This window comes from Carcharhinus amblyrhynchos, chromosome 22 (assembly GCF_965287045.1).
Source record: "Carcharhinus amblyrhynchos chromosome 22, sCarAmb.v2.hapA, whole genome shotgun sequence".
Taxonomy (NCBI): Eukaryota; Metazoa; Chordata; class Chondrichthyes; order Carcharhiniformes; family Carcharhinidae; genus Carcharhinus; species Carcharhinus amblyrhynchos.
The window spans coordinates 35,338,862-35,361,595 of record NC_137345.1 but is presented as its reverse complement, the minus strand read 5'-3'; the positions used below and the strand labels follow the sequence as shown (position 1 = coordinate 35,361,595).

At 43.9% G+C, this 22,734-nt stretch overlaps 1 protein-coding gene across 1 annotated transcript in view; it reads left to right on the top strand.

Moving 5' to 3' along the window:
• sycp3 (synaptonemal complex protein 3) overlaps nucleotides 1-21,662 on the top strand; it is an 84,046-nt gene extending 62,384 nt beyond the window's left edge. Inside the window, exons 6-9 of the mRNA XM_080209786.1 lie at nucleotides 9,458-9,557; nucleotides 17,376-17,474; nucleotides 18,101-18,205; nucleotides 21,513-21,662. Coding sequence (XP_080065912.1) covers nucleotides 9,458-9,557; nucleotides 17,376-17,474; nucleotides 18,101-18,205; nucleotides 21,513-21,566 — 358 coding nt within the window. The 3' untranslated portion in view covers nucleotides 21,567-21,662. The remainder of the gene's footprint in view (nucleotides 1-9,457; nucleotides 9,558-17,375; nucleotides 17,475-18,100; nucleotides 18,206-21,512) is intronic.
• Nucleotides 21,663-22,734: the final 1,072 nt, after the last annotated feature.

The following is a 22,734-nucleotide window of genomic DNA, read 5'->3' as shown; positions in this document are numbered from 1 at the left end:
TTCTGCACTGTAATGTTCTATGTTCTATAACACAAGACGCCATATTCCACCAGCAAACCTAATTTTCTTGTAGACCAAACATAATCTCTGTGTGGGTCATGAGCGAAGTACTGTGCTTGTTACTATCTGTACACTGGAACTGTAACTCCAGCTCACTCTGACTAACATATCACACTGACAGGCTGTAAATCTCACATCACAACTGCATATCAACCTTAATGAGATTAATGTTGGAAGACAAAACAGCAGCAGACAGAAACATTTGCAGAGTTACATCAAAACGATAAAAAGATCTCCAAATTCTGAGTCTTGCAAGTGGCACTTACTTTGAATTGACATTTGTGATGATGACATTTATACATGAAATCAGATACTTTAGAAGAGTTCTGCAAATCCTACTTGAACTTTGCCTGGAAGTTTACGATAGAAACCTTAGCACTTGGCCTCAGTGACACCTCTATTCACTTTGAACTGCTGTAAAGGAAGAAAAAAGTTCTTTATCCAATAAAATCTGTCCACCCAAACAATGTTTAAATTCTGATGTGTTCCTGTTATAAGGTTTACATATATGAAATGAACAGCTCACTCCTGCAATGCCAGCTAAGGATTTCATCTGATCAGGGTCACATACATCTCTTCACAATGATACTGATGCATTAGTTGAATCACGTATTTTCCCTCAAACAGAGCAACAAACTTTATAGAATGTTTCTCTTAACATAGTGGAGACATTTTAAACTTCACATAGTCTCTCAGGCTATGAATCCCTATAAAGAAATGTTAGCTCTTTTACAGTTTGAAACAACAGCGCAGGCAAAGAGCCTGCGGGAATCCCAATGCCCTGCCGAATAGGGCTTTGACCATAAATCAGCCTCTCAGACGGGTGTCGAGGCAATCAGGATTCACCTGACCGGCCCCAATTGGGTCCACCCAATAATTATTCCAAACTGCTGATTTCAATGTCATTAGCATGCTAGGCGGCCCACTCAGTGGCTTTGCACCATGCACTCGCCCTCTCTGCCAGAAGTCACACAGGTGTACTTTGGTACTGCTTTTTGAAAGCGAGGACTTGGCAGCCAGGCATCCAACAGGGAGCAAGGAGATAAGTGAAAAACTGCTTTATTCAGCTTGGGAGGGAGGTGGGGTGCATCATGCATCTCAACTTGGGTAGGTAGGGTTCGGCTTGGAAGGAAGGGGACAGAGAAGCCTTGGTAGACAACTTTCATACAGTTTGTAAGGTGTTGCACTAACCCCACCCATGTCAACTTCAGGCACCTCTGTTAGATCTGTACAGTTCTTGCGTCCCCCTTCAGCTCTGAGCTGTCAGCTTGATATAAACCTCTGCAATCCTGTATACTTGCATCAGTTATTCACTTACAGTCCAGCTGAATCTTGGCCTAATGGAGAAGCTATGAATTCAGGCCAGCCCTCCTTTAACTGCCTCCACACACAGCAAGTGCCTCTTTGAAAACCTACATGAGTGCAAGCAATTGGAACAACTTATAGAATTCTCCTCACTGACAGTCTCACACCAGATGAGAGAAGGGATTCAGAAAGGTGGGTGCACACAGGGTCAGCTAATAGTAGCTAAATAATGTATCACTTAAAAAGCCTCACTGCAGAGACGGTCAGCGGATGCCGCATGAAGGCTGATGCTCTCTGCCCTGCTTAGCAGCTGCTCCCTCTGCTCACCTCGTATCCCACTGACTAACATTAAAGCTTTTGGAACCTTGCTGGATCTCAGCCACGTTTTCAAACAGAACTCACATTCGAAGCAGTGACTCTATTACTCACTGCAGCCCATCTTCCATCATAGATTCACATTTCTTACTCAAGGAATCCTTCAATATGTGGCATCATTGCAGCCCCTTCACGGGGAGATGCTTGGCTGCACAGAATGAACACCTGGTCCACACATTCATCTACTACATAGAAGAGTTCACAAGGGCACTTCATCAAGGGCCCAACACCCACAGAAGATGCTGAGTTGGGGATACAGCAATGCTCACTAACATTCAACGCTGAATCCCCATATTTATTATGTGCGAGGGAGGGATAATGAGAATTGAAGTGTTTAAAACCAGTGGAGGTCCAACAACTCCCTGAAGGCCTATAGTGCCTTCTATAGTTCCTGGAAGGGGCCAGAGTTTTGGGACCCAAGGGGCTAAGGGCAGGACGCAATGGAGAAATAGAGTACTGCCACTGTAATGATAATTTCCAGGTCATACAGTTGATTGGTACTTGCAGTCAAACTATCCCAGATAAGATGGAGTGATCCTCACCTAAGAGATTTCACTAGACATTCTCTTTGCCTGTGAGGCCAGGATGTACTCTCTCTCATTCATCCTATTTATTGTCCTGGCATCTGTCCTTCATCTTTGAGGAGCCTGCAGTCCCCCAGGGCAACATCAAATCAAAGGGCTAGAAGCAGTCACAGGCAGGCCCATGAGACTGATGGCATGAAGCAACTGAATGTCCAACACTTCCATCAGATCATGAAGCATCCATTGGTGTTGTGAAGAGGGATAATGGGAATGTGAGGCTAAGAAGCAAGATGAGACATGGGACATCGGCCTCATTGTGCAAGCCCGCTCGTGTGGACATTGTAAATAAAACATTGCTGTGGAGGGAAATGCTCAGGGCTGGCCAGTATCCAGCTATTGCACCAGAAAGGGATGAGGGACAACATGTGCTGCACTGTCAAAGGGAGACAGTGTAGCCCCTGTGCCAGGTTCTAGACCCCAGACCGAGAAGGAGAGCTATTATTACAATGAGACCCACTCTGCCAGCAGGGATATTATAGAGTGCTGCATTGTCTGCTTCCATTGTTTGGACTGCTGTGGTGGTAATCTTTAATACAGGCCCCAGAGGATCGTGAAGATCGTTGTTGCTTGCCATGTGCTTCACAATCTTGCTCAGCAGTGGGGTGACATGAAGGAGAATGATGAAGACCAGGAAGATGCAGAGGAGGAGCCTGTGGAGGACCCAAGGATGCTGGACATACAGCAGCCAAGGTGCTACAGAGCCAGAGAAGTGCCACTGCCCACAGGGAACCCTATCAGGCAGCTAAACCCAGCTCCCCCACTCCCTTTCATTACTCCTCCCTACCTGTCAACCCTTGTCTTCCCTCCCTTTCTCACGACCCTTTTCCCCATCCCACGATGTATTCTTCCCTCACCTTCCTCCAAGGATCACCATTACATCACACCAGCGTTGTGATCAATGGGTCTGCTCGCAGGGCAAGAGAATGATGACACCCCGCTATGAAAGCAGTGGAGCTCCTTGTGATAATGAGAGATTTGACCCCTATCTCAAGACAATCCATTGACCTCCCTTCTCATTCATGAATGTGCGATGGGGGCACTTTTATCTGGGCTCCTTTTAGTTAAGGGGAGTAGGAGGCCAGTGGTGTGGTTTGGGCGGGGGGAGGGGGGGAGTTGTTAAAGAAGTAAGAGGGAGTTCAGTTGATAAAATAGATTAGTTGTCAACCAGGATGTGTAATTTTGGCTCACATGGCCTCCTGCTTGAGGGTAGATCTGTAGAGCAATTGGGAGGATGTTCAGAGCTGGAGACAGAAAAGCCAGTCACCCTATTCCTCGATTCCCATAATCCCCCACAGATGAGGATGACCGCACAAAGTAAAAGGCTACTCAAGGTAAGTGAAATATGTTTTAATGGTGAAATAGAACATTTGGTTCCGTCTTCTTCCTAACTAACAATGTGAAACTCAGTGCTCCTGCAACAACTTCATCCTATGTGGCCTTCCACTCCTACATGTTCTCCCAGACTGCACATCAGATCAGGAGCCACCTGGAAGGACCCAGCTGACTTGCGGGTGTCACTCGTGATGCCGTGTCACTCTGTTCTATTGGGCGGCACGGTAGCACAGTGGTTAGCACTGCTGCTTCACAGCTCCAGGGACCTGGGTTCGATTCCTGACTTGGGTCACTGTCTGTGTGGAGGTTGTACATTCTCCTTGTGTCAGTGTGGGTTTCCTCCCACAGTCCAGAGATGTGCAGGTTAGTTGACTGGCCATGCTAAAATTGCCCATTAGTGTCCTGAGATGTATAGGTTACAGGGATTAGAAGGTAAATGTGTAGGAATATGGGTGTAGGGCCTGGGTGGATTGTGGTCAGTGCAGACTCAATGGGCTAAATGGCCTCTTCCTGCACTGAAGGGTTTCTATGATTTTTTTCCCGAATCCCACTAGATGAGCTGGTGTCCGGTGGTGGGGGTGGGGGAGATTCAGAAGGGCTAGAGACTGCCAGGAGCTCTATGGTGGAAGGCCCTGCGGCAATGTCCATGTGCAACTTTGACACATCCGTAAGATACTGGAACCTGCTGTCTTGGGTCCCAGCAATGGACTGCACTGAGTGAGTCAAGGCTAGGGCATCATCAGACATAGCTCAGACCTCTTGCCCCAGGCTTTCCACTGCAGCCGCCATTCTTTCAATGTTTTCCTGGGTACCACACATTACCGACACTATCTCCTGTGAGATGACGCCGGTAATGCGTGGACCCCACCAGAGACCCTGCCCTTGTTAGAAGGTTCTTTACTCTTGTAAAGCCTGGTTGTGTTTTTGCATTTGCACCAATGCTGGAATGAGTTCTCAAGAAGATCGACATCTGCCTTGGGGTCAGTTCTTTCCTGGGATACGACAGTCCTCTGAATGTCAACTTGCCTGAAAGTTTCCACTCCCAAGCAATTTGCAGCAGATATGTGGTACCCACCAAAGAGTGCCCCACAAGCATGACCAGCAATCCCACAGTCTGCGTTGGTGGATGCTGGGGGGTGGAATTCTCACTTGCTCGGATCAGCCCGACCTCACAGACATTCTCCGCTGTGGGGTCACGCCAGCACCCTCAAATGGTGTGAAGATCCGCAGCTCTGTTATGTCTCCACCCATTTTCTCTTGCTCCCTCCTGTTTTGTGCAGTCTTGTCTGGAGGGTGGGTGGGGGGGAGGTAGGTGGATATGGGGGTTTGACACTGGGGGCATGTGTGGGATGTGGGGCTAGCCTGTGAAGGATAATGGTGGGATTAGTTGAGGAGAATGTGAGGTTCTGAGGGAGATGCTGGTAGCTGGTGCTTGAAGATTGGTAGTGTAGATTGTGAGATGGCAGAGGTTAGGTATGTGAATTAAACCATGGGGAGAGTACTCACCTTTGCAGGTCTTAAGGTGGTCGTTCAGCTTTCTCCAGCACTGAATAGTATCCTTCTGATCATGCTATTGCTGCTGACTTCCTCGGCCACTTCCTCCCAGGCTGCTGTGATGATTTGATTGGAAGTTATTCTCCTGTCTGCCCTGGGAAACAGGGCCCTCCTGTCCTCAACAACATCCAGAATTCAGTGCACATCAGCATTGATGAACCTTGGGGATACGCTTCTTCCTGCTGTCTTCACTGCTACAGTGTGCAATGAAATGTGCAGTGTGCAGGGAGCACTTATATACTACTCCTTGTTAGTCCTGGAGGTGATTCCAGCGAGTCAGTCAGGGAGGTGGGAGGATTAGTCCATTTAAATTGGGTGGATGGCCTATGCTGAATGCTGCCAGCAGCAATGCAAATCTCTCCCATTTTCACTTAGGGTGAAAGCGGAAGAATTTGCCCCAGATCGGTCGACCCTTTTCTTCTCATCTTTGATAAATTTGACAGATAGAATTCAGGTTATTTATGATAATGTTAAAATAGCAAGAGCAACAGAGATAAAGAACTGATTAAAGATTCAAAAAAGGTTTATGATATGTATTGAATTGAGTAAAGCAATGACAAAACCTAACTGAGAAATGTAAAGTTAATATATCAAGTATATTTATATATTTTATGCATATGTGCAGGAAGTAGTCTTTTGAAAGCCCTGGGAATATGGCTAAGCTAGTACAATATGAGGAGATATACCAGAGTAGTGGAAAATAAGCTTCATAGTGATGACTTAAACCAATATTGCATTTATTTTAATTATTCTACCAGAAGCAAATAAAAGGGAAAGAGTAAAATACTTGAACCTGGCTATTTTCTCTACTTAAAAGATTTTTCGGACATGACAATTACATTCTTTTTGAAAAACGAATATTTTGTGAATAACTTCAAGAAAGTTCAGTATCCTATTTCAGATCTTAACAATCTCTACATCTACATACTTGTTTTTAATTGTGTGTCGGTTGGTGGGGGGACGTCACCATTTTCATCTTTTGGGAAGGGGGTGGCCTGTCCCTGACTGTGGAAATTGGGGCACTCTTTAAAAAAGACACCCTGATCTCTGGACAGCCAGGCTGGCTGGCGAGTTTCTCGAGATAGGCTCATTTGACTTTCAGGTGGATGAATCCCATCTGTCATCGACTTCAGGAAGCATAGCGTAAAGGACATCATGCCCCTGTCTACGTCAGTGGAGACGAATTAGAAAGGGTCGAGAGCTTCAAGCTTTTAGATGTCCAAATCACCAACAACCTGTCCTGGTCTCCCCCATGCCAACACTATAGTTAAGAAAACCCACCAGTGCCTGTACTTTCTCAGAAGACTAAGGAAATTTGGCATGTTGGCTACAACTCTCACCAACTTTTACAGATGCACCATAGAAAGCATTCTTTCTGGTTGTATCACAGTTTTGTATGGCTTCTGCTCTGCCCAAGATCATAAGAAACTACAAAAGGTCATGAATGTAGCCCAATCCATCAAGCAAACCAACTCCCATCCATTGACTCTGTCTACACTTCCCACAGCCTCGGCAAAGAAGGCAGCATAATTAAAGACCCCACACAACTCAGGCATTCTCTCTTCCAGCTTCTTCCATTGGGAAAAAGATGCAAAAGTCTTGAGGTCACGTACCAACTGAGTCAAGAAGAGCTTCTTCCCTACTGCTGTCAGACTTTTGAATGGACTTACCTCACATTAAGTTGATCTTTCTCTACATCCTAGCTATGATTGTAACACTACATTCTGCACTCTCTAGTTTCCTTCTCTATGAACGGTATGTTTTGTCCGTATAGCGACAAGAAACAATATTTTTCACTGTATGTTAATACATGTGACAATATTAAGTCAAATCAAAGTCAAATCTGAAAGACTTTGCCAGCACCAGCGGGAAATACCCTGGTTTTCTCGCTGACGTGGCACTTAATCCTGATTCAGGAGAATCACAGTCCTGATCCGTTTTGATGCTTTAGACTGAAATCAATTTCATTAAAACTGAGAAATAACACATAAGCAAAATTGAACAAGCAGCAGAGTAATAGATAATGAATAACCCAGCAGTAATTTCAAAAGATTCCAAAACAATACAAGTTCCAACTCTGCAGCAACTTCTGTAAACTGGACACATCCTTGATCTAAACCTTTCAGGCATTTCAGAGTCCTTATAGTTAGATGCATATTGAGTGGGGAACTTGAGTATTCAGTATTACTCATTAATATTTTCTTTCAAAGTCAAGTTGACACAGATGAAGATGCTGCACAGGCAGTCAAAAACAAGTATCTAGGTCTAGGGATTGTTCAGATCTGAAATAGGATACTGCACATTGTTGTGCATGAAATGTCTTCCTTCAAGGTAGAAAATATCCTTATTTCTTTATTGTTGTATTTGATTCACTATTGCTATAACTCAGGAAAAAATTGCAATTGTCTTCTCTGAAAAATCTTTCGAGGGGAACATCCCCAACCCCTCAGTAAGGAGGGGCATCCTCCACCCCCCACCACTAAGATAATGGGTCACACTCCGACAACATGCAGGCATGAGGGTGACCTGAACTGACCCACCCCCTCCTCAAACCCCTCACTCAGCACCCCTCCCCCCTCAGATCCCCACTCAGGCCCGCCTTCAGGCCACATGCCTTGGTAGTGCCAACAGTGCACTGCCCCCTGACATTGACACCCTGGTCTGGGCTCTGGATCCTTAGGGGGTTCAAGGAAGTAAGTCCAGTAGCCATTTGCCCCTGTCTTGCAGAGGGAAGGCACTTCAAAGGTGCTGGGTATTGGGTGGGCTCAGGGCAAGGGGTCAGCTTCGCCAGTGTCCACTGGGATGGGGTCTCATGGCTGGGCTGCTCCTTCTCGCCCTGAAAGATCTGAAAAGCACCACTGGCATGGTGATTTTGAACAACTCCATGACCAACATCTCCATTCCTGCCTGTCAATTGTGAAAAATTTGAAGTGGCCATGTCACTTTAATCTCCATGCCCTCTGGTCACCTGACAGGCTTTTAAATCACTGCAGCACTTCATTCTGCAGCAGAGATGTCCCTTCCTGTCTGTCAGAAGGTGTGAGCAGACACCTTTGAAGTCCTCTGACAGAGAGGAGATGACAATTTCAGTGGGTGGGGTTCTATTGTCTACAGCTGTAACTCAGCCCAATATAGGCACAGAAGTTTTATCTGAAGTCTCTAAGCCTTTGTAAAAAGCTGAAATCTTTGAAAACTTCTCCATTGCATTGAAAACCTTTGACTTCTATCACTTTCACAGCATAGTGCTTTGAAATAGACTTCCATTGACACTTAGTGGATTTCTACTCAGGCTTCAGTCAGCTATGTTTATTTTTATTTCCCTTCGCGCTTGAATATATCCATTGTTCCTAACCACAATGATTACAGAAGCTCTAAGCCTGATTGATAGCTGTGGTTTTTCAAAGGGAATAGGTGATTTAACATACTCTTTTGCATTAGCACGTCAGACATGCTGGTCATTAGCAGCACCAAAGTCCATCCAGTACATTTCCTGCTGGAGAGGCGGGTGCATGGCATTGGGATGGTGAATGGGCCATCAAATACAATAGTGAGTTTGCACAATTATCAGGTTGCCACCCAGAAATAGGTGGGAACCCGATCGGGACCAGCAGAGCTGGGCAAGACCATTGCAACAGATCTGATGCCAGTGCCAGACTTGTTTGTTGCCCAACACCCAATTTCCTGGGCCATTGTGATTCTTGCTGGGGCCCAAAGAAAGTTCCATCCCCACCCCCTCGGAGTGCATTGTTCACTTGTACTGTTTACAGTGCTTACTCCACAACAGCTGGTTCGTAGTCTGCCTGAAGGTTGATCATCTGAAATACTTTGGTTGTCGGAAGTGCTTGCTCCTTGTACATCTTATATTGTGCAGAATATTAGGAGGTAGCCTGAATGTTAATATCCACCATGCCCATTTCATAGAACCTGTCCCACCTTTTGATAAGAACTAGGAACACCCAAGGTGAATCTATTACAGATATCTATTGCTCAGAATAGAGTACTGTTCCAAAACTTTGCTGCAGGTCACAATTGATCAGTTTTGTACTCAGTCTCTTACATTTATTTTCTTTGCTTCTGAAAATGCTGATTTTGATAGAAGAACCTGGTCACGTGGCCATTCCTGATGTTTGAGGTGATGGTGACTGATGTTAATGGTGCATACTGTTTTCCAGGATTGGTCACTGTGTAGTCATCAGATGCATTGATCATGCTATTATTTTATGCTCTATATTATTTTATGTGCATAGGCAAAAGCTGACTGATGATTACTGTAAACAGTTTACTGGAATCTTCCAGCAATGGGAGAAAGATATTCAAAAGGCCAAGGACCAAGAAGAGAAAGTCGAAGTAAGTGTCTAGATACTTATTTAATAATGTTATTTTATCTCTTGTTGCATAAAATTTCTTCAGGATGTTATTTGGGATTAAATGAAGCATTAATTTCTCATGAGCGGAAAAGAACAATGAAAAATAGTATTCAGTTATTGAAATTATGTACAATATAACACAGCTTTTATAGCATGAGCTCCGTTATCTAAGAAAACCATTCCACAGCTTGTTTATCAGTGTGCTGCACATAGCACAAGGATAAACTTAGGTTGGCAATGGAGAGAACAGTGGAGCAGATAGAGGACAGTTAGCTCTTGGAACCTGTTCTGTCATTGTGGAGTGCCCCAGGGGTCAGTGCTGGGGCCTCAGCTATTTACCATTTATATAGATGATCTGGAGGAGGGAACCGAGTGTATGGTGTCGAAATTTGCTGATGACACCAAGATTGCAAATTGTGCGGAGGGTGTGGAGAGTCTACAGAAGGATCTAGATAGGCTGGGCGAATGGGCCAGGAACTGGCAAATGGAATTTAATGTTGGCAAGTGCGAGGTGGTCCACTTTGGTAGGAATAATAGTAGGAAGGATTATTACTTACGTGGCGAAAAACTGCAGCAGGCGACAGTGCAGAGGGACCTCGGGGTCCTTGTGCATGAGTCGCAAAAACCCAGCTTGCAGGTGCAGCAGGTGGTCAGGAAGGCTAATGGGATGCTGGCCTTCATAGCGAGGGGGATTGAATATAAAAGTAGGGAGGTCTTGCTGCAGCTGTATAGGGCATTGGTGAGGCCGCAGCTGGAGTACTGTGTACAGTTTTGGGCGCCGTACTTACGCAAGGATATTTTGGCCTTGGAGGGAGTGCAGAGGAGGTTTACTAGGCTGATGCCGGAGTTGAGGGGGTTGAGCTATGAGGAGAGGCTGAGTAAACTAGGCTTGTACTCGTTAGGGTTTAGAAGAATGAGGGGAGATCTCATTGAGACATATAAGATGATGAATGGGATGGATAGGATAGAGGTGGAGAGGAAGGACAGTAGGACTAGGGGGCACAGCCTCAAGATAAAGGGGGGGGCGGTTTAGAACGGAGTTGAGGAAGAACTTCTTCACTCAAAGGGTGGTGAATCTCTGGAATTCTCTGCCCGTTGAAGTAGTGGAGGCTACCTCGCTAAATATTTTTAAGACGCGGGTTGATGGGTTTTTGATAAGAGAGGGGATTAAGGGTTATGGGGAGAGGGCGGGAATGTGGAACTGAGCCACGACAGATCAGCCATGATCTTATTGAATGGCGGGGTAGGCTCGAAGGGCTGGATGGCCTACTCCTGCTCTTATTTCTTATGTTCTTATTCAGTGAGATCATGGAATGTGTATTAGAGTTGAAATAAATCAGAGAAAGCTTTTGTGAGTTTAAAATAAAGAAGGTTATTTATTTTCATATATTTGTCCCAAATTAATGCAACAACACACACGCAAACACACAGGCATGTGCACACGCAAACACACAGGCATGCACACAGAAAAAAAACTGGATAAAAATGGTGCACTTTCACAGGATTATAGTAAATTTAGTCTCTGACTTACAATTTCCGATCTCAAAGAACAAAGAACAAAATCAGCCTGGGAAACAGGCCCTTCGGCCCAACGAGCCCGCGCCGCCACCCCAACACCACCAGTCCACCTCGCTACCCACAATCCCTGTCTAATGTTTTATGGCCATCCAGATTGAGGGAAACTGATTTAGGGACAATTTATTCCTGCCAATCAGCCTAACAGCACATCTTTGGGGTGTGGGAGGAAACCGGAGCACCCGGAGAAAACCCACGCAAGCACAGGGAGAATGCGCAAACTCCCACAGACACCGGCCCAAATCCATGTGTCTGCACAGCAATCAGTGATAGTCACAGAGCTGTCGTCTTGCCCAGTATATTGTCCAGTTTAGGCACACACTAACGACATGAAGCACTAGGCCAATCTCGAACAACCAAGAGCAGCCCCAGTACGACCCATCGCCTGTATGCCCCTCGTTGGACACGAGGTGGACCGACTTAAAACCTGTGAGAAAAAACATTATTATCATACTATACCCATTTACATTACCAGGGACGCCCCAATGCTAATGACCCTTATTTAAAAGGATCTCCTATATCCACCCATCTCCAACTCAGTCATGTGCCTGTCTAAGTTACTCTTAAAGGACTCTAGCGTGCTTGCCTCCGCCACCTTACTTGGCAGAGCATTCCATATCCCCACTACCCTCTATGTGAAAAACCTCCCTCTAATATCTGTGTTGTACCTCTCCCCCCTCACCTTAAGTCCATGGCCCCTTGTCCTATATGTCTCTATCATAGGAAATAGCTTACCTCTGTTTACTCTATCTATACCCTTCATAATCTTATATACCTTTATTAGATCCCCCCTCAGTCGGCGTCTTTCAAGGGAAAAGAGCCCCAATTTCTTCACTCTTTCCTCATACCCCAGTCCTTCCATACCAGGCAACACCCTGGTAAACCTCCTCTGCACTCTCTCCAGAGTCTCCACGTCCTTCCGGTAGTAAGGCGACCAGAACTGGACTCAGTACTCCAAAATCTCACGTGCAGCAGGCCTGTGGTTTCTTGAAAGAGTTTGAGATTTAAAGTTGAAGTGATGGTCTTGCAAAGTGACAGTTCACAACAGGTTGTGAGATTCCTTGCAGTTGAACATCTAGGAGATTGGTTCTAAGGTGAACTTTGAAACAGTTTATGTACTTTGGCTTGATGACTTGCAGCTAGTTTCAAAGTTTAGTTCTCATACTGTCTAATGCTTAATGGGCTTGGTGGATCTGGGTCCTGAAGAATAAGGCTCCGAAGCCAATTTTTATCACATGACTGCTGCGCTAATACATCTGAGGCCCACGATGGGGAAGGCCATTGTGATACAGTGGGAAGTTGATCTTCCCTTTTGTCCACAATGAAAAATGTAAGCAGGCAACCTAAAACTCCATAGTCTATCGGTGTTGGCCCATCCTTAAACAATGAGATATGAGAATTCTGCAAATGGCTGTGAGGTATCCTCAACTCTGCCCATATCTCATTAGATATCCTGAAAGGATGTAGCTGCTAGACTAGCCTGCAGCAAGTGTGAGGGAAACAACAGGAGGAAAAATGTACTTGGCCGCAGCCTCACCAGTGTATTTGTTTTCAGGTGCATCCATGACAGCATTGATAGCAGTGACCATTGCATAGTCCTTGTGAAAAATCAGATGTAATCTGGTGAAATTTCAGCACAGGACTTTTTGCATACCAACAGCGGAAACACCATGTAATAGACAGAACGAAGTGGTCATATAACCAACGGATCAGATGAAGACTCCTCAGTCCTGCCGCAACTAGTCACGAATGGTGGTAGATAAATAGTGTTGTTGGATCTGCACTCTTCCATGCAAATAGAAAGTACTTCATCATAAGAATGAAGCTACACAAATATCCACATCCTTAATGATAGGGAAGCTCAATGTGTCAGTGTAAAAGAGCCATCTTCAGCCAGAAGTGCCAAGTGGATGATCTAATTCAGCCTCCTCCTGGGATCTTCAGCATTTCTATTCTTTCACAGGATGTAGATATCACTAGACACACTAACATTTGTGCCCATCCCTAATTCCAATTACAATTGCACAGGTGGTGGTCAGCCACTTTATTGAACTGTGACAGTCTAAGTGGGATAGGTAGACTCACAGTGATGTTAAGAAGTGAGTTCCAGGATTTTAACCTAACAACAATGAAGGAATAGCGATGAAGTTCCAAGAAGGCAAATGGTGTGTTGGCCTTCATTGCAAGAGGACTTCAGTACAAGAGGAAGGATGTCTTACTGCAGCTGTACAGACCTTGATGAGACCATACCTGGAGTACTGTGTGCATTTTGCTCTCCATATCTAAGAAAGAGTATGCTTACCATAGAAGTATACCAACTGGTTTCCTTCCTCAGTCCAAAGAGGCACAGGTTAGATTCACAAGACTGATTCCTGGAATGGCAGGATTGTCATGTGAGGGGAGATTAGGTCAACTCGGCAAAAATGAGAGGCAATCTTATTGAAACTTATAAAATTCTGACAGGGCTGTACAGAGAGAATGCATAGAAGTTATTTTCTCTGGTTGGGTCCAAAACAAATCTAAAACAGTCTCAAGATACAGGAGGGACAATTTGGACTGAGTTGAGGAGAAACTTAGTTCTTCAGTCAGAGGGTGGTGAACCTGTAGAATTTTCTACCACAGAAGGCTGTGGAGGCCACATCACTGACTATATTTGAGAAGGAAATAGATAATTTCTAGACTCAAAAGGCGTCAAGGATAAAAGGGAGAGTGCAGGAGTATTGCATTGTGAAAAAGGGTCAGCTATGATCATATTGAATAGCAGAACAGGCTCAAAGGGCTGTACAACTATTCTTGCTCCTATTTTCTATGTTTCTAATTTAGGATTATGTGGGATTTGGAGGGGAACTGGCGTGTGGTGAAGATCCCATGCATCTGCTCCCCTTATACTCGTAGATGGTAGAGGTTATATGTTTGGAAGTTGTTTTCAAGGGAGGCCTAAGAGGTTGCTTATAGATGGTGCACACTGCCACACAATTCTATGTCAGTGGTGAGGGAGTGAATTCCGTCCTTGGATGATTGCTTAAAGCTTGCAAGTTTTCCCCATGTCTGTATGGGTTTCCATGATGTGGATATGCCAGCGTTGGACTGGCGTAAACACAGTAAAAAGTCTGACAACACCAGGTTTTAGTCCAACCGATTTATTTGATAATAGACTCACAAGCTTTCGGGGTTAGCCCCTTTGTCAGGTGAATGGAGAGTTCTGGCCTCAGACAGAGCATATAAAGCACAGACAGTTTAGAGATTACTGATTAGAATGTGAATCCTTACACCTAACCTGCTGTTCAAGACCTGAAGTGGCTGACAATGTGAGTGGAAGGAGCACTGATCACAGGTTACAGAGATGTGTATTGTCTCCAGACAGTACAGTAAGTGAGGTTTTGCAAACCCAGGCAAGTCACGGGGGTTACAGATAGTGCGACATGAACCCAAGATCCCTGTTGAGACCGTCCTCACGTGTGCGGAACTTGGCTATCAGTCTCTGTTCAGCGACTCTGCGCTGTCGTGTGTTGTGAAGGCCGCCTTGGAGAATGCTTACCCGAAGGTCAGAGGCTGAATGCCCGTGACCACTGAAGTGTTCGCCAACAGGAAGGGAACAGTCTTGCCTGGTGATTGTCGAGCGATGTTCATTCATCCGTTGTCATAGCGTCTGCATGGTCTCCCCAATGTACCATGCTTCGGGACATCCTTTCTTGCAACGTATCAGGTAGACAATGTTTCCCCCAGGTGCTCTTGTTTCCTCCCAAAGATGCACAGGTTAGATGGATTTTTCAAGCTAAATTGCCCCTTAGTGTCCAAAGACATGTAGATTAGATGGATCAGCCATGGTAAATGTGCAGGGTTATGGGGTTAGGACGGAGAAAAGGGTCTAGGTGGAATGTTCTTTCAGTGCAGGCTTGATGGGCCAGATGGTCTCTTTCTGCGCTGTAGGGATTCTGTGATTCTATATCTGGTTCCTATTATGTGGCACCTTATCAAATGCCTTCTGATAATTGCAGTACTTCCTCTGGTTCCCCTTCATCCATAGCATGTTTCTTCTTCAAAAGTTCCAATAAAATGATCAAGTATAACTTCCCTTTCATAACACCATGTTGATTATACCTGGTTTACTTGAATTTTACCTGCATTAACACCTTTAATAATAGCTGCTAACATTTTCCCTCTGACAGATGTTAAACTACCTGGCGTCTAATTTTCTGCTTTCTGTTTCCCTTTTTTTTGAATAAAAAAGTTACATTCACTATTTTCCAATCTTTTGGAACCTTTCCTGAATCTTGAGACTTTTTGAAAATTAAAACATATGCATCAGCTATCTCACTGTCCACTTCCTTTAAGACCCTAGGATGAAGTCCATCAGGACCCAGGACTGGTCAGCTGCAGCTCCAGAATTTTGTTCTTATGATTGTAATTTTCTTGAGCTCCTAGCTCCCTTCCATTTCCCTGATTTACAGCTCTGTGGTGAATACCTGTTCAATTCATCCTTAATTTCCATTATTAATTCCCCAGACTCACTTTCTATAGGACAAATGCTCAGTTTGTTAATTTTTAAAAAAATATCTAAAGAAACTCTTAATATACATCTTTATATTTCTAGCTAGCCTTTTCTCATAATCTAATTGACCCTTCTTAATAATCATTTAACCATTCTTTGCATTTTTAAATATTCTCATAAAATCCCTGCAGTACAGAAGACCATTCAGCCCATTGAGTCTGTACTGACCACAGTCACACCCAGGCATTATTCGCATAAACCTACACATTTACTCTGGTAATCCCCCTGACACTAGGGTCAACTTGGCATGGCCAATCCACTTAACCCGCACATCTTTGGACTGTGGGAGGAAACCGGAGGAAACCCATGCAGACACAGGGAGAAAATGCAAACTTCACGCAGACAGTGACCCGAGCCGGGAATTGAACCTGGGCCCCTGGCACTGTGAAGCAGCAATGTGCCACCCGTAATTCTATCTGATCTTCTGACCTGCCACCCATCTTTGTGAAATTATAAGTCTTCATAGTATATTTAACTTTTTTAGTTAACCACTAATGGTGGGTCCTCCCTTTGGAATTTTTCTTTTTTGTTGGAATGTATCTATTCTGTGTACTCTGAAATATTCTTAAATGTCTGCAATTGCATCACTTTTGACCTATCCCTTAATCTAATTTGTCAGTTCACTTTAGTTAGCTTTGTTTTCATGCCCTCATAATTGTCTCCATTTAAGCTTAAAATACTAGCCTTGGACCCACTCTCCATCAAACTAAACGTAAAATTCAGTCACATTATGATTTTGCTACTTCATGGTGCCTTCACTGCATCTTCCAGAATTTGGTTCCTTTCCATTACTATTTCGTTTAAAACTCTAGTCCCCTAGTTACGGGCTTTCTAGAACACTGGTTCCAGCGCAGTTCAAATGTAGACACTTCCCAACGCCACTGCTCCCACTTTCATCGGTGCTGGCCCCACAAACTGGAACCCACTTCTCCCATGCTCTTTGAGCCATGCAATAATCTAATTTTATTTACCCTAACCTAATTTGCACATGGCTGAGCTAATAATCCTGAGATCCTGAGTTCTGCTTTTCAATTTAGTGCCTAACTCCTCTTTCCTAGCTCTAATGATGTCATTGGAAGCTATATGGACCATTCTAATTTGATTTCAATTTATTATTGTCACAAGTATACAGTGAAAAGTATTGTTTCTTGCACACTATATAAAGCATACCGTTCATAGAGAAGGAGAGAGTGCATAATGTAGTGTCACATTTACAGCAAGGGTGTAGAGAAAGATCAACTTAATGCGAGATAGATCCTAAACCCTGGAATCTTAACGCTTCACATTTAATAATGTGAACCAATCCGAAATGTTTGTGTGGTAGGGTTATTTGTAAGTTGAAGTATTAGTGTACGGTGATCTTTTACAATGATAGAATTGTTCATAATTTGGGAATGACATCTAGCATTCTCTCAAGCTCTGAATCCGATCAGTGCTATAGAGATGTGCACAACAAAGGGGCAGTGGCTCTACATGGCAGGCCACTGCTTTGCTCCTTCTGACAATTGGCTAACAATATCCCAAAATTGAATTCACCATCATAGATGGCCCCACAGCCAGATACACCATTGAATATAAACATAGAACTGGGTGTGACACATTGTTTAGTAAGAAAGGAAGGAGGTGATTGAGAGGCGATAAACTGATATTTCCATTTTTTTTCTTCTGCAGAATCTGTTTCGGCAGCAACAGAAACTTTTCCAGCAGATGAGAGTGGTCCAAGGACAAAGGCTGAAAAGCATCAAGCAGCTGTTTGAACAGTTTCTGAAGGTAAATCTTTAAGAATGGATGACTTGAGAAACATTTGACGAAACAAATGTGATATTTCAATAATACTACAGACTCTGATAAATTACTTCTCAAATTAATTTTGACAGAGATACAATCACCATCAGTTTTAATTGTATATGTAATAATTACGATAGTCTCTTTCACACCCTCCCCACCGTGCCTGACTACAATTCCTGGGGGTCCTTTGCCTAAGGGGTCATTGTCATATACAAAACTCTGAGTTAGTGGAGGAATTTAGGACATAGCTAGAACACTGATTGGGCCACGAAGGTGGCCCCTACAAATGTTATGAATATGTTGATTATTGACTAATTGTGCATGGACAGTTGTTGTTTATGAAGTGCAAAAAGTAACAAAATATCCAAAATTGTTGATGGGGGATGGCTGTCACAGATCATGCTACTGCAGAGCTGTCAGGACACCCTGCAGACATTTCTTAACTGATTGGATAACTGCAGATGTGGAAATTCTCTGTTTTTAGTCAATATGTTCTGTCAGTTATTCAGCTGTGCATTGGCCAATGTATTGTTTGATTAACGATAACTCCATAGTTATGCCGTGTTGTGGAAAAATGTATAAAATTGGTATGCTCTTAATATTGTCAGAATTTAGAGGAGCTGGAGAAGAGTCACACAGAGCAACAGTCAGCCGTACAGAGTGAGCTTCGCAAGGAGATGGCCCTCTTTCAGAAAAGGATTTTAATGGATACTGTAAGTAATACTGAAATATTTCATGTCAAAAGAGGGGTCTGCATTCAGTTTCCAGCAACACTTTTACATAGTACAGTCCATCCAGCCTCCATCTGGAGAAACAATCATTGAATGATGTCATAAAAATTGTATTTATGCTAATCATTGATAAAAGTGTCCAATTAGTCTCAATCTTTCTCTAGAGACCTATAATGTTTTCTCCTTCAGCTATTGAAGCTACTTCCATTGCACTGTGTTGGGTACAACAGTTTCCAACAGTTGTGCATAATTGAGACAGGATGTGTGAGAAATGCTTTTCTAATGAGAAAGTTTATGATGTGGTAAAGAATAAATTATAGTCACAGAGGTTTAGAGCATGGAAACAGGCCTTTCAACCCAATTTGTCCATGCTGCCCCTTTTTAACCCCTAAGCTGGTCCCAATTGCACATGTTCCTCTATACCAATCTGGCCCATGTAACTGTCTGACTTGATTTACTATTGTCATATCTAAATGCTTTTAAAAAGACAATTGTACCCACTTCTACTACTGCCTTTTAGACTTCCCTACCTTTGGGAAAAGATATTGACCATCTACCTGATCTATGACCCTTATTATTTAATAAACCTCGATAAGATTACCCCAAGCCTTCTATGCTCCACCCAAGAAAGTCCCAGCCTCTCCTTATAGCTGAAACCATCAAGTCCTGGGACCATTCTAGTAAATCCCTTCTGCACTCTTTCTAGTTTAACATCCTTTCTTTTATAGAATAGATCAGGTAGCACAGTGATTAGCACTGCTGCTTCAGTTCCAGCAACCTGGGTTTGATTCCCAACTTGGGTCACTGTCTGTGTGGAGGCACACCGCTGGTCATGATGTGGAGATGCCGGTGTTGGACTGGGATAAACACAGTAAAAAGTCTCACAACACCAGATTAAAGTCCAACAGCTAGTGGCGTTTGTTACCAAATAAACCTGTTGGACCTTAACCTGGTGTTGTGAGACTTCTTACCGTGTACATCTCTGGTCACAGGCCTCCAGTTTGATAAACAACCCTTTACAACACCCTCTGTCTTCAGTCGTCAAGCCGATTTTGTATCTGTTTGGCTACCTGGTTCCTGTGAGATTTAACCTTATGCAACAACTTACCGTGTGGTACCTTGTCAGAAGCCTTGCTAAAGTGCATTTGACAACATCAACTGCACTGCCCTCATTTAACTTCCTGGTTACCCCTTCAAAAAACACAATCAAATTTGATTTGTACATTTCATTCTACTGATTAGCAAACTCCACAAAGAAAAACTACACACCACTTGTACACCTTGCCAACCTGAAGAAGATTTAATTTATGGCCTCCTATTCATCAGTCACTTTTCTATCCCTGTCAATATGTTAAACCCCTACAACATTAGCTTTTATTTTCCACAATAACCTTTGTCTCTTCTGGAAATCTACATCCACTTGTTCCTCTTTAGCTACAACACAGGTTTTTTTTTCGAAGAACTGGAAACATACAGCAAATCCATCAGCATTCAGAGAGAAAGAGGCTCTACTAACAGATATTTTTCCAGAAATTCCCAATGATTAAAGCTCATGTCATAGCGTTTGACTGCACACATATGCAAATATCACCAGCATACTGCAGTTCAAGGACAGCTCGAGGTGAACTGGACTGGAGGTAGCATAGATTGAATAGTTTCAGCTCGTTCTGTAAAATAGCTCAACTCTGGTGGGAAGCTTCCTGAAGATGGGCTGGAGTGTTGTGGTACGGAAGGTGAAAAAATGCATTGGTGTGATGGCACAGCCTTGCTGACCTCATCTCACTTTGTACTCGTATTGGGCCTATGGCAGATCTAGTGGTTTGCATGTCATTGTGCAGCAGGTAGAGGGAGGAATGGTGATGTATTTCTGCAGCCAGCCAGATTTGAGGATGACGCTGCACCGTCCTTCCCAGATGATGGAATTGAAGGTCTTTGAGATCAGAGATGGCCACGATAGCTGCTGCTCTCTGCATTCACCTTGGACTTGTCTTGCTGTGAAGATACATGTCCTCTGTGCCTCTTGCTAGGAGACACCAACGATGCCTCTGCAAAATACTGCAAATTCAATGGCTGGATAAGCATTCCTCAGTGTCCTCCTTCAGGCCAGTGTTGAGGAACTGGTTATGGTTGGTCAGCCGCATGCCTGACATAAGACTCCGAAAACAAATTTTCTACTCCGAGCTGTCACCCAGCAGTTACCAGGAGGCAGAGGAAACGTTTCAGGGATGGCCACAATGCCTTTTTGAAAAAATGCAACATCCCCACTGCTGTTGTCAACGTACTGCAGCTCAAAGAGAGCTTGAGGTGAACTGGACTGAAGTGGGACTCATGCTTGAGATCGCCCAATTTTAAGATTAAAATTAGAAGTTAGGCACATTAAACCTGTTCTTTACACAGTAATGAAAATCAATGTTGAGATTGATAGATTGAGAGTTATTAAGCATTACTGAAAGGCAGGGGGGTAAATTAACTATGATAGATGTCCTTGATCTGATTAAATGTTAAAATAACTGAAGGGACTGAATGGTCTAACTCCAGACCACATGACTGACTCTTAGGTCCCATATCCTGGCCTAGCCCATATGTCCTATTGTATTGTAAAAAGTCTGACAACACCAGGTTTTAGTCCAACCTATTTATTTGATAATATACTCACAAGCTTTTGGGTTAGCCCCTTCGTCAGGTGAATGGAGAGTTCTGGCCTCAGACAGAGCATATAAAGCACAGACAGTTTAGAGATTACTGATTAGAATGCAAATCCTTACACCTAACCTGCTGTTCAAGACCTGAAGTGGCTGATAATGTGAGTGGAAGAAGCACTGATCACAGGTTACAGAGATGTGTATTGTCTCCAGACAGTACAGTAAGTGAGGTTTTGCAAACCCAGGCAAGTCACAGGGGTTACAGATAGTGCGACATGAACCCAAGATCCCTGTTGAGACCGTCCTCCATGAGGACGAAAGCTTGTGAGTATATTATCAAATAAATAGGTTGGACTAAAACCTGGTGTTGTCAGACTTTTTACTGTGTTTACGCCAGTCCAACGCCAGCATACCCACATTATGACTATTTTATTGTACCATTCATTTGTCACACTTAAAAATCAGAGTCCTTGACAAATTAGTGGATTTATTACAATTTTCTTTTAGTTGATTAAAATTGAGTGAATTGAGAATTACAGCACCAGGACTGTCAAATGCACAGTGGCCAAATTAAAACACATTCTTTAGAGTAAACAAGCAGTTTGTATTCCTGTTGATTAGTTAATGTTCTCTTTTCCACCATGCAGCAACAGCAGGAGATGGCCTCAGTGCGGAAGTCTCTTCAGTCCATGCTAATGTGATGTTATTCAGTGGACACAAACCTTCCACACTGCATGGAACCTATTCAACTACAAGACCGAATGTGTTTTGCAGCAGTAACCGAGTTTATAATTGCGATTTTAAAATACTGGTTAGTTTTAAAGCTGCTTTCATGTTATTGTGTCAAAGCTTTAGCTTTTCAGTGCTTGCCCATTGCTTTGGTGAAATGGTTAACCAGAATAAAACATTCAATTTAATTCTGCCACCTGGTTAGTAATTCTTTTTCCTCTCTCGGCATAATTACAGTTCTATTACGTTCATAATAGGAGCAGGAGTAGGCCATCTAGCCCCTCGAGCCTGCCCCGCCATTCAATAAGATCATGGCTGATCTGTCGTGGCTCAGATCCACATTCCCGCCCTCTCCCCATAACCCTCAATCCCCTTGCCTATCAAAAACCTATCAACCCACGTCTTAAAAATATTGAGCGAGGCAGTCTCCACCACTTCAACAGGCAGAGAATTCCAGAGATTCACCACCCTTTGAGTGAAGAAGTTCCTCCTCAACTCTGTTCTAAACCACCCCCCCTTTATCCTCAGGCTGTGCCCTCTCGTCCTACTGTCCTTTGAGCGGGAAGAGCCTCTCCACCTCTATCCTATCCATCCCATTCAACATCTTATACGTCTCAATGGGATCTCCCCTCATTCTTCTAAACTCTAACGAGTACAAGCCTAGTTTATTCAGCCTCTCCTCAGTTCAACCCCCTCAACTCCGGAATCAGCCTAGTAAACCTCCTCTGCACTCCCTCCAAGGCCAAAATATCCTTGCGTAAGTGCGGTGACCAAAACTGCACACAGTACTCCAGCTGCGGCCTCACCAGTGCCCTATACAGCTGCAGCAAGACCTCCCTACTTTTATACTCGATCCCCCTTGCTATGAAGGCCAGCATCCCATTCGCCTTCCTGACCACCTGCAGGCTGGGTTTTTGCGACTCATGCACAAGGACCCCGAGGTCCCTCTGCACCGTCGCATGCTGCAGTTTTTCGCCACGTAAGTAATAGTCCTTCCTACCATTATTCCTACCAAAGTGGACAACCTCACATTTGCCAACATTAAATTCCATTTGCCAGTTCCTGGCCCATTCGCCCAGCCTATCTAGGTCCTTCTGCAAGATCCTTCAACGCCTTACATTTAACATGGATCACTTCCAG